Source organism: Oratosquilla oratoria, chromosome 12 (assembly GCF_046742065.1).
Source record: "Oratosquilla oratoria isolate Oo_2021 chromosome 12, ASM4674206v1, whole genome shotgun sequence".
NCBI lineage: Eukaryota > Metazoa > Arthropoda > Malacostraca > Stomatopoda > Squillidae > Oratosquilla > Oratosquilla oratoria.
The window spans coordinates 56,215,037-56,227,071 of record NC_134788.1 but is presented as its reverse complement, the minus strand read 5'-3'; the positions used below and the strand labels follow the sequence as shown (position 1 = coordinate 56,227,071).

The 12,035-nt window shown below is 36.4% G+C and overlaps 1 protein-coding gene across 2 annotated transcripts in view; it reads right to left on the bottom strand.

Annotated features, from left to right (window-relative positions):
- Positions 1 to 7,715: 7,715 nt before the first annotated feature.
- LOC143030787 (uncharacterized) overlaps positions 7,716 to 12,035 on the bottom strand; it is a 10,495-nt gene continuing 6,175 nt past the window's right edge. For both annotated transcript variants that reach the window (XM_076194005.1, XM_076194004.1), the window contains exon 2: positions 7,716 to 8,820. In XM_076194005.1, the coding sequence (XP_076050120.1) occupies positions 7,820 to 8,758 (939 nt within the window). In that variant the 5' untranslated portion in view covers positions 8,759 to 8,820 and the 3' untranslated portion in view covers positions 7,716 to 7,819. The remainder of the gene's footprint in view (positions 8,821 to 12,035) is intronic.

Genomic DNA, 12,035 nt, shown 5'->3' with positions numbered 1-12,035 from the left:
ACACACACACACACACACACACACACACACACACACACACACACACACACACACCCACACACACACACATATATATATATATATATATATATATATATATATATATATATATAATATATATATATATATATATATATATATATATATATATATATATATATATATGTTGTGTTATGGACACAGATACATACATGGAGCATCTGCATGCTATGATGCGTACAGGAAAAGGTAGGAACTGCGTACATATGGAATATATATATATATATATATATATATATATATATATATATATATATATATATATATATATATATATATATATATATATATATAAGCATACGCAATATAACATTGTGGCACTGACGCATTTGCATGAATGCGTACGTGGACTAAGGACGCTCAAAATTTAGCACAACTACGCACATCCTCACTACGCACTTCAATCATATTACAATATCACTACATTGACTCGCCCTTTCCAAGAGCATAACGTACTTAACCCATTCAACTCCGATGACAAGATGTCTTGTCTTTTGGTCAAATAAAACAAAAAATCATAAAACACCAAAATGTTTGATCAAACACCAGAAAAATATGACGTCAGTCCTCGCTTCGCTGCGAGCGAAGCGAGGACTGACGTCATATTTTTCTGGTGTTTGATCAAACATTTTGGTGTTTTATGATTTTTTGTTTTATTTGACCAAATGACAAGACACCTTGTCATCGGAGTTGAATGGGTTAATAGTAAGAACAATCAGAGTAGTATCAGAAGCGCAATCCGACCCGTGCGCGTTACATGCAGGGTGACAGGAAGCAAATGTCCAGGTGAGGTAGATGCACAGGTTGGATGGGTAGAATTGGCAGAGGATTTAAGGGCAGGGTCTATGACGTCACATATGAGTGTCTGAGCGTCAGTATTAGTGACGTCATCTGTGCGTGTCTGAGTGCGGGTCTCAGTTTGTTGAATGATAGCTGGTTTCAAACGGTCGATTGAAACAGACGTATCGCCTTGGGGAAGTCTAAGAATTAATTATTTTGGTACACAGTAGAGGACGCAATTATGATCCAAGAATGAGGCGTGTGACAACAACTACAAAATACCGTGGAAAAGAACGTCTAAGATGCTGTAATGATTATAATTTACATTATATTATTTGTTTTTGTTTTATCATTTGTCTGGTTGATTTTCATTTATTATTAGTTATATGTCAATTTATCATCATTTACTATTTACCTGTTTGTTCATTATTTAACTATACTTATGCATTTATGTATTTTATTTGTTATTTACATTATTATATTTCTTATTTTTATTGATTTATTATTATTATTATGATTTTTTTCGCCCCCGACCTAGATATGGACCAAAAGGTCTCCTGTCGGCATACTCCGCCTTTGTAATTCCAAGTTCCACGTCTACTTCACTATACGTACGTATGCGTGCCCCGAAGCATTTATAAACCTCTGTCGGTCTAAGTTAAGAAGATTCTGAGTCAAAAAGTAATAGTGATGTTTGTGAAGTGGTACTAATGAGGAATTTGTAACTCTCAGGCATTTATAACAAATGGCAGCCCGACGGTTGCTAGACATACTTCTACAGACTGCCAATCAACTTTTTCGACAGGCTTTTTCCGGGCAGGATAGCGACTGTCAAAACAGCGACTGTCATAATAGCGACTTCATAAGGGCGACGTAATCAGGTGAGCGACTTTCAAAACGGCGACTGTCTTAACGGCGACCGCGTTATAACAGCGACTGTAATAATAGCGACTTTACTATCAACCGGTCAGAATGGTCGCAGACTTATGTTTCAATTGCTTGTGTTTTCGTGTTTGTATTTGCGTGTTCAGTTGTGTTTACTTTGTGAGATAGGTTCAGAATGAAATATGCTCAAAAGGTCGCAGACTTATGTTTCTATCGCTCATATTTATTTGTTTGTGTTTACATGTTTCACTAAAGTGAATTTACTGGTCGGTTGTGGCCGAAACGTCTGTGGCCGAAACGTCTGTGGCCGAAACATCCTACATTCGATGCGCTCCCCTCCTGCATGCTCATAATGATGTTGAACTTTTGGACTGGGTTGTTCAAAATCATTTTTTGCACTATCTTGGCGTTAAATCTATCTTGACATTAAACATCATGGTATCACAGAGCGTTACCATGACTTTTAACATCAAGATAAACTAACGCCAGAATTAGTTTTTGAGCACCCCAACCCTAGATTCCTTGTTATGATATGTTATCAATGTTAGGCAACTTTTTGTGCAACAATAACACCATTTACCTTAGTCCACAAATGAAAGCTGTATAATTTTAATTTAGATAACTTGGTGCACTGTATAATTTCAATTTAGATAATTTGTTTCAGGAATTCAATTTCGTTTTCACACAGTATGTGCAAAAAATATTGTCACTTGAAATGATATATATTTTCTTAATTTTAATAATATATTTCCTTTCAATACTAAGTAAATAATAATAGCAGCATTTGGAGGACTGGCCGAAACGTCCTACGTCGGTTTTTTAATTCTTTTATTATTTTTCTTTCAATGATAGGTAAATAATAATAGCAACATTTAGGATTGGCCGAAACGTCGTACCCTGCAGAGTCTTGGCCGAAACGTCTGTGGCTGAAACATCCTACATTCGATACGCTCCCCTCCTACATGCTCATAATGATGTTGAACTTCTGGACTGGGTTGTTCAAAATCATTTTTTGCACTATCTTGGCGTTAAATCTATCTTGACATTAAACATCATGGTAACACAGAGCGTTACCATGACTTTTAACATCAAGATAAACTAACGCCAGAATTAGTTTTTGAACAACCCAACCCTAGACTCCTTGTTATGATATGTTATCAATGTTAGGCAACTTTTTGTGCAACAATAACACCATTTACCTTAGTCCACACATGAAAGCTGTATAATTTTAATTTAGATAACTTGGTGCACTGTATAATTTCAATTTAGATAATTTGTTTCATAAAATTAATTTCGTTTTCACACAGTATGTGCAAAAATATTGTCACTTGAAATTATATATATATTCTTATTTTTTTAATAATACATTTTCTTTCAATAATAAGTAAATAATAATAGCAACATTTGGAGGACTGGCCGAAACGTCGTACCCTGTAGAGTTCTGGCCGAAACGTCAGTGGCCGAAACATCCTACATTCCATGCGCTCCCCTCCTGCATGCTCATAATGATGTTGAACTTCTGGACTGGGTTGTTCAAAACAAAATTTTGCATTATCTTGGCGTTAAATCTACCTGACATTAAGCATCATGAACATCAAGATAAACTAACGCCAGAATTAGTTTTTGAACAACCCAACCCTAGACTCCTTGTTATGATGTTATCAATGTTAGGCAACTTTTTGTGCAACAATAACACCATTTACCTTAGTCCACACATGAAAGCTGTATAATTTTAATTTAGATAACTTGGAGATGAGTGACGATAATTAGAGGGTGAATCAGGAAAAATAGTACTGCAAGCGGAGGAAAGCATATACCAACGTTTACATGACTTAGCTGTTTTCCCATTATATAGGTGATAGCTGCAGATTTGCTACCGTTGATCATCATGAAACGGCCATACATTTGTGGGAATATTAGTGGAAGTTTAGCTTTTGTTGTCACTGTTAAACACAACACTATTACTAGTGGGTCACTCGGCGCTTGTTTGGTCCCCAACATTGACACATTAACCCATTAAACTCCGATGACAAGATGTCTTGTCATTTGGTCAAATAAAACAAAAAATCATAAAACACCAAAATGTTTGATCAAACACCAGAAAAATATGACGTCAATCCTCGCTTCGCTCGCAGCGAAGCGAGGACTGACGTCATATTTTTCTGGTGTTTGATCAAACATTTTGGTGTTTTATGATTTTTTGTTTTATTTGACCAAAAGACAAGACATCTTGTCATCGGAGTTTAATGGGTTAACTGAGGCCCTAGGCGTAAGATATACGCTTGTATTGGGCCTTCTTAGCATACAGGGTTGCCAGATCTATCTATCTATCTATCTATATATATATATATATATATATATATATATATATATATATATATATATATATGCACTAAAAACCCACTATTATTTGGATTTAAGAAAAGAAGGAAGTAACGAATTTCCGTATATTTCGATCACTTACTGTGATCCTCTTCAGTAAATGATCGAAATATACGGAAATTCGTTACTTCCTTCTTTTCTTAAATCCAAATAATAGTGGGTTTTTAGTGCAATTACTAATGTGTAACGACATTACTGGACAGTCATATATATATAATGCATATATGTATGTATATATAATATATATATATATATACATATACATATATATATATATATATATATATATATATATATTGCAGAATACCACAGAGGAGGGAAAAATATGTAGTCCAAGCGCTTTCGTGATATTTTCACATCATCCAAGAGTACAACATAATGAGCCTAATTCTGTTGTACTCCTGGATAATGTGAAAAATATCACTAAAGCTCTCAGCCTCCATGTTTTCCCTCCTATGTGGTATTCTTGTGTTTTCGTGATATTTTCACATTATCCAAGAGTACGTCTACAAATAATTACCTGTATGGCTTCCTTCTTTGATTAGATCATTCAGCGTCTCGCAAATAACCGAAGAATTTAGAATTTTCTTGCAACTCTACATGAACACTTCATATTTTCTCTTATCCAAAGAAAATGTTAATTATAAAAAAAGTCAGAAGCTCTATTATGGGGTAACTTAATTGTTCTTATTTGATCTATAAAAGTTGTAGTTAATAGTTGTGTTCTCTATAGGAAGTCATGGTGAGTTGATAAAGATATTGGTGTTTTGACACCCAGGATTGTTGTTGTTGTTCCCTAGACTGTCCGAGCAGTCCCGTCTCCCCAAGGAATGCCACAGCCGAAACTGGGTTTTCCCACAAATCCTTTATAGAGTGTATGTTGTGTTGTTTGCGTGCATGATTGTGTATAATGCAGTCTTCCATTATGTGTTGTATGGTATGGGGTGAAGTGTTACATCCTGGGCAGCTGTTCACAATGCAGTTATCCAGCCTCTTCTGGTAGCTTAGAAGTGCTGGGTGGTGGCCGCACCGCAGTCTGGCCAGATGGACTCTGTTCTTTCGTGGGAGAGAGGATTCAGAAGGGTGGATATCAGGGGGTCTGGCATGCAGCAGTGTGTTGTCTTTCAGTGTGTTAATGGAGCGGTGAGTGATATGATTATGAATATGTTTCCGGAGGCTGGTATTTGGTGGTTGTGGAGGAAGAGAAGAGAGTATCTGTGTGTGATACAGGTCTTTGGGTGTTGTTTTAATGCTTCTTGGTGTGTGTGGGTGTTCTGCTATGTAGTGTAGCGGGTGTGATGTTTTTGTGGTGGCTGCAGCAAGTGTTTGTGTACCTCTCATGTCGAGGTGGTCCTTGACTTTGAGGACTTTTGTTTCATGGTGTAAATGGTCTGTAGGTGTTGTATTTGTGCAGCCTGTAATTATTTTTAGGGCTTTGTTTCGTATGATTTGAAGGGTGTTGTGGTGTCCTGGAGCCGCAGCGTCTACGTCGTGGGACCAGCCCCCAACCCCAACAGTTGGGGGCCAAACGGCGGCAACCAGCCATGGCCACCGGCTCTACGCAGGTGGCACCGATCCCCAAGAGGAGCTACGTCTGCCTTGGGGAGTACCACAATCCTTTTTCTCAACACCCAGGATTTGGTGTAGCTAGTGTTGTTGTTCGGTAGGGGGGGGGGTAGATTACATAGTAAATAGTTATTATGGAATGTTGTATACATTAGACAGTTTGGCCGTACGTGTGAGAATACGAGGGAGCTTTACATTGGCAAATGGGGTTGGGTTGTTTTCTGTCAAAAGGTGGGCATATGTGAGACAGGAAAATTTTGTTATTAGACATACTAGTGCTGTTTCAGAATGTCGGTTATGTTCAAGAGAAGGTAAATCATATATGTGGTTTGATTGCAGAAGGCAAGGATGTGTCCTCATTCCAGCACTCCCACCAACCACATGCACTGGTTACTGGGTAGAGTCATTGATTAAGGTAAGAAACTCCTCAAAATCCTTATCCTCCAGCACCGATGAAGATGTCCTCCCTAATCTTGATATAATGAGGAAGAAACACCTTGTTTATGTCCACCAGAGGATTTTCTTGGGCACTGTTCACCAGGCACGAAAGTGCTCCTAGGCCCCCCAGTTCTTCTGCTTGTAGTGCTTGGACACAGCCCGACTGTCACAGAGACAGAGAAAGCAACAGTGCTTTGTGAAACCCACTTGCATACCCATAAGGAGGTCGATGACCTTGAGAGCCTCAAGAGACTACATTGGTACTGATTGTACTTGACAGCTTCTAAAGGACCTCGATATTGGAAATGAACTCTTTTACTGGGATTCGAACCCTCGCCTGAGCGGCTTGCTTCGTAGAAGGCGAAGACCATACTGTCACGTCACCACGACCCTTCAAAATAGAACGAATTAGGTCGTGGTGACATGACGGTATGGTCTTCGCCTTCTACGAAGCAAGGGTTCGAATCCCAGTAGAAAAGTTTACTTCCAAATGTCAAAATGACACAAAGACCTCGATATTGTCATACAACTCCTTCAGGTAGACTGAGTGGTCAATGGGGATGCTGGGGTATTTGATTTCTTGTAGACAGACTATTCCTAAAATTTCTAATAAAAAGAAAAGCAAATAAATGGGACACATCTCAAAAACTGCATGTGATGAGTAAAAACTGGTTTTGCATCTAAAATTTCTCTGTAAACCAGTGTAACCAATGTCAAATTGGTCTCTGGTTGTGCATGAAAAAATTATCACCCTTTTTAAAAACAGGAAAATTTGCCTACCCCTGAGAAATAGACACAAATCCAGTATGAACCAACTTATAAAATACTTCTTTTTAATGCTCACAGATTTCAAGCTTACATTTAACATCCATAATTTTTTGTCTGAAGGGGATTTTGTAGCTTTATGTCTATCTGTATGACTGTGTCTTTCATGCTAATGCTGATGTTAGTATATTTCTTCCACACTGAAGGTCGAGTTTCAATCAGGTACCATATCTAACCCATCTTTGTAAATACGAAAAAAAAAAAAAAAATCCAATATCATGTTATGCCCTGTCTCCCAGAGGCTGACACCTCAGACACAATGTGTAGTGGAGAGGGGAGCTAAGTGAAAATGCTCTTTACATTTTCTCACCTTTATTAAACTTAAAGTCTATTAGCCAAAAATAAGTCATCTGGAAGGATAGATTACTATATTCACAAATGTAGAAAAAGATTACTTTGTCTTAGCTTTTTATGGGCCAATTTAATTTATTGTGCCAACTGAACTAACAAGATATCTATGATGCAATTAATTGTATAGTTTTTAGAAATATATATACTTCTTATATATAAACAAAATGTAACAGGTGATCAATATGAAAGAAAATGTCATGTAAATGATTTATTTTATATACAGTTTTACACATCCTTACCAATGGTAATCTTTAACCCATTCAACTCCGATGACAAGATGTCTTGTCATTTGGTCAAATAAAACAAAAAATCATAATAAAACAACAAAATGTTTGATGATCAAACAGCACCAGAAAAATATGACGTCATCAGTCCTCCTCCTCGAGGAGGACTGACGACGTCATATTTTTCTGGTGCTGTTTGATCATCAAACATTTTGTTGTTTTATTATGATTTTTTGTTTTATTTGACCAAATGACAAGACATCTTGTCATCGGAGTTGAATGGGTTAATACTTTACAAGAAACCTTTATAGCAAAGTTCACTTGACTTTTTATCTTGTGTGGATATTCAGATGTCTGTCAAGGCTTTTCTTACTTGAGAAAGCTGCAATGCAAATGTCACACTGAAAAGGCTTCTCCCCTGTGTGGGTCCTCATGTGGTTTTTGAGCTGTTGCCTTCTTACAAAAGCTGCCGCACAGAGGTCACATTGGAAGGGCTTCTCTCCTGTGTGGGTCCTCATGTGATAATTAAAGTCACCTTTCCTTGTGAAAGCTGCATCACAAAAGTCACATTGGAAGGGCTTCTCTCCAGTGTGGGTCATCACATGATGTTCAAGACCTGTCTTTCTTGCAAAAGCTGCATCACAGAGGTCACATTTGTGAGGCTTCTCTCCTGTGTGGGTCCTCATGTGATAATTAAGGTCACCTTTCCTTATGAAAGCTGCATCACAAAAGTCACATTGGAAGGGCTTCTCTCCTGTGTGGGTCCTCATGTGATAATTAAGGTCACCTTTCCTTGTGAAAGCTGCATCACAAAAGTCACATTGGAAGGGCTTCTCTCCTGTGTGGATCATCACATGATGTTCAAGACTGGTCTTTCTTGCAAAAGCTGTATTGCAAAGGCCACACTGGAAAGGTTTCTCCCCTGTGTGGGTCCTCATGTGAATATCAATTTCAGATTTATTTCTGAAAGCTGCATCGCAAAGCTCACATTTGAATGGCTTCTCTCCTGTGTGGGTTATCATGTGAGAATTAATGTCAGATTTATTTCTGAAAGCTGAGTCACAAAGGTCACAATGGAAAGGCTTCTCTCCTTTGTGGGTCGTCACATGATATTCAAGACCAGTTTTAGTTGTATAATCTGCACTGCAAAGGTCACATTGTAAAGGTTTCTCTCCTGTGTGAATCATTTTATGCCTCCTGAGACTTCCCTTGTGGGGGAAATCTGCATCACAGAAGTCACAATGGAATGCTTTTTCCCTGGCGTCCATGGCAAATGTATAGAATTTAATGGCAACTCTTCATATGAAATCTGGACTGGTAAATCCTGGACCTGAAAAAAATTAATATTTTAATACCTAAGGCGTCCGTTTAATACAGAGATTGAACGTTAACATTCAGCAGTCATAATTGTAAGATCTGATTGTGTTTATTGGGTGTCATGCAAGATAAATACTTAGCTTGGAGAAAAAACAGCAAGGGAAAGTACTCAGTCTACTAATCCCTATTTACTAAAATATATTAACTGATGGTGGTGGTGATGAAAACAATACTTGTAGCAGTCACAATCTAATCAGGTTCTATGAATAAAAATAACAATAAATATTCACACATACCATATGTGATACCTGACTAGAAAATTTTATATTACTGTTCTACAACACCTTCACACAATGGACTACAGGGAAATTAGGTAAAAAAACATTGTTCATATTATTGAATTGCATACCATTTAGGAATATAAATACTTTAATAAAACATTCTACAAGCTAATTTGTTTAGTAAACCTATTTTTATAAAAAAAAAAATAATATATATATATATATATATATATATATATATATATATATATATACAGTATATATATATATATATATATAAATATACATATATTTCAATGATGTGAAAATTAATTTCATTTGGAAAAATCTTGTTTGTACCAACTCCCCATCCTCCACTAATATGTGGTACACCATGTTGAGAAACACAAATTTTGAGTAAAATGCATTAAAAAATAGTAGTCATTGAGAAAGAACAACACATTATGTGTGTGTGTGTGTGTGTATATATATATATATATGTATATATATATATATATATATATATATCTATACACACACTAGGTAAATGCACACACATATATATACACATGCACACACACACACACTTTCGTCGAATGGACGGCGAGAATTGGTGTACCGAAGAAAAAGGAAAATCTACATGGATCTCAATGTCCAGGAAGTGCCTTATTGTATTTATAGGGAAGGGGAGTGCTTGTGGTGTAGTGGGGGAGTGATAGGGAAGGAGAAGGGAAGGGATTATTGAGGGAAATGGAGGGAAATGAGGAAGAGAGGGACATGGTCCAGGAGACCAGGCATTTTGTAAACAAGAGGCGGACCAACAATAATGATTTTGGTGATGACGGGATCAACAAAAATGTAAAGATTAGAAGTATAGATAAGAGCAGCACAGTGGAAGGTGATGATAGTAGTTTCCAGGGATTTAAAGAGGGTGGGGGGGGAAACCAACCTCCCCCGATTGGCAAGACTAGAGGAGAAACTTCATAAGATGACCGAACATTGGGAAAACAGGTTCGGTAACGAAGCCAAAATTGCGCAGAGAGTTGAAAAATTGGAAGAACTAGAGAAGGCAAACAAAAATTTAACTAATGATATAGAAGAATTAAAAAGACAGTTAAAAGAAGTAAAAGAGGAGAATGAAGAATTAAAGAGGAATAATAAAGACAACAAAGAGGCCATAGCAAAAGAAGCACAGGGTTGGAAAAAAATTTCCAGGAAAACAGTAAAGATGCATTTACTGACATAATTACACAGCAGCAAGTGAACAATATAAAAAGGTATGGATAAAAAGAGAAATGAATAAAGAGGAAAGAGAGGAGGAAAAAATTAAAAGACATGAAGCTAAGGAAAAAAACGAGATGAGAACAGAGTCAGAAAAAGAGAAGTTCTATTGGAGAGTAGTGAATATGAAAGTAAGGAAATACAACATACTAGAGAAAAACAAAAGGGAAACAGAGAATACAATGGAAGTGGCAGAAAACTAAGAGTGTCTTACACAAATATAGATGGATTAATAACAGGATTGAATGAGCTGAATGATTATCTGAAGGAAAAAGAACCGGATATAATGGGAATTGTAGAAACGAAATTAAAAGGTCCACTACCACCCAACAGTATAGGACATGATGCATATAATTATTGGATTAGAAACAGAGAGACAAAACAATGGGGTGGAGTTATGTTCATGACTAAGAAGGATATAAACGTGAGGTGTGTCACATATGGAAAGAATACAGTAGAGAAGTGGAAGAGCAGGAAGTCTGTGATAATTTATGTGCCTCCAAAAACAGCCTCGTGGGAAGAGAGTGACATAAAAGTATGTTAGAAGACACACGGATAACATTAAATAAGAAAATGGAAGATGAAGGAAGAATAGTTATGATGGGCGACTTTAATTGCAAAGAAGTCTGCTGGGAAGAGATGACAGTAAAGGGTGGAGACGGCTCTTGGGGAAATGTTCTTCTCGAGATGATTATTGAATATAAACTGTCACATTGGATACTGGAGAACACTAGGTATAGAAATGAAGAACCATCGAGACTAGACTTAATAATCATATCTGAACTTTAGAATAGTGGACAAGATTGAATATAAAACACCAATAAGTAAAAGTGACCACATATTGATTGAACTGGAACTAAATGAGGAAAAATACATGAAAAGAAATGAACAATATAGAAAAGGAAGAATGATGTATGAAAAAACAAACTTTGATAAAATAAGAGAATTCTTTCAAAATAAAAACTGGGAAGGAATATACAAAGAATAAACAACAGTGGAAGAGAAATGGAATATTTTGAAAAAAAAAAAAAAAATCATACAAAAGGAGTGAAAAAGTATGTCCCAACACAAAAACAAGAAAAAGAATATGTAAAGTGCTGGTACAACAAAAATTGTAGGGAGTTATAAGACAAAAGAGACAAAGCTTGGACCAGATGGAAAAAATACAAAAGGTCTGAAAAATGGAAAATGTGTACTTGTTATAGAAAAGAATATGTACAAGCGTGCAGAGAGGAGAAGAGAAAATATGAAAAAGATGTCATAGAAAAATGTAAAGATCAACCAAAACTATTTTACAGATTTGTAAACAACAAACTGAAAAACAAACAAGATTTGGAGAAATTAAGACAAGGAGTTGAATACACAGAGGAAATAGAAATGGTGGAAATTATGAACAAACATTTTAAATCAGTGTTTACAAGGGAGAACATACAACCTGAAGAGATCGAATGGAAAGAGAAAGTCCCTCCTATGAAAGAAATAGAAGTAACAAAGAATGAAATAATGAAACACTTAAGTAATCTTGATGTCAGAAAATCACATGGACCAGATGAAATAGCAAACTGGATTTTGAAAGAATGCAGGAATGAACTGGCAGACAAAATACATAGCATAATAAACAGTTCCTTGAAAGAAGGAAAAGTTCCAGAAGATTGGAAAAAAAGCAAATATAGTACCTATATATAAA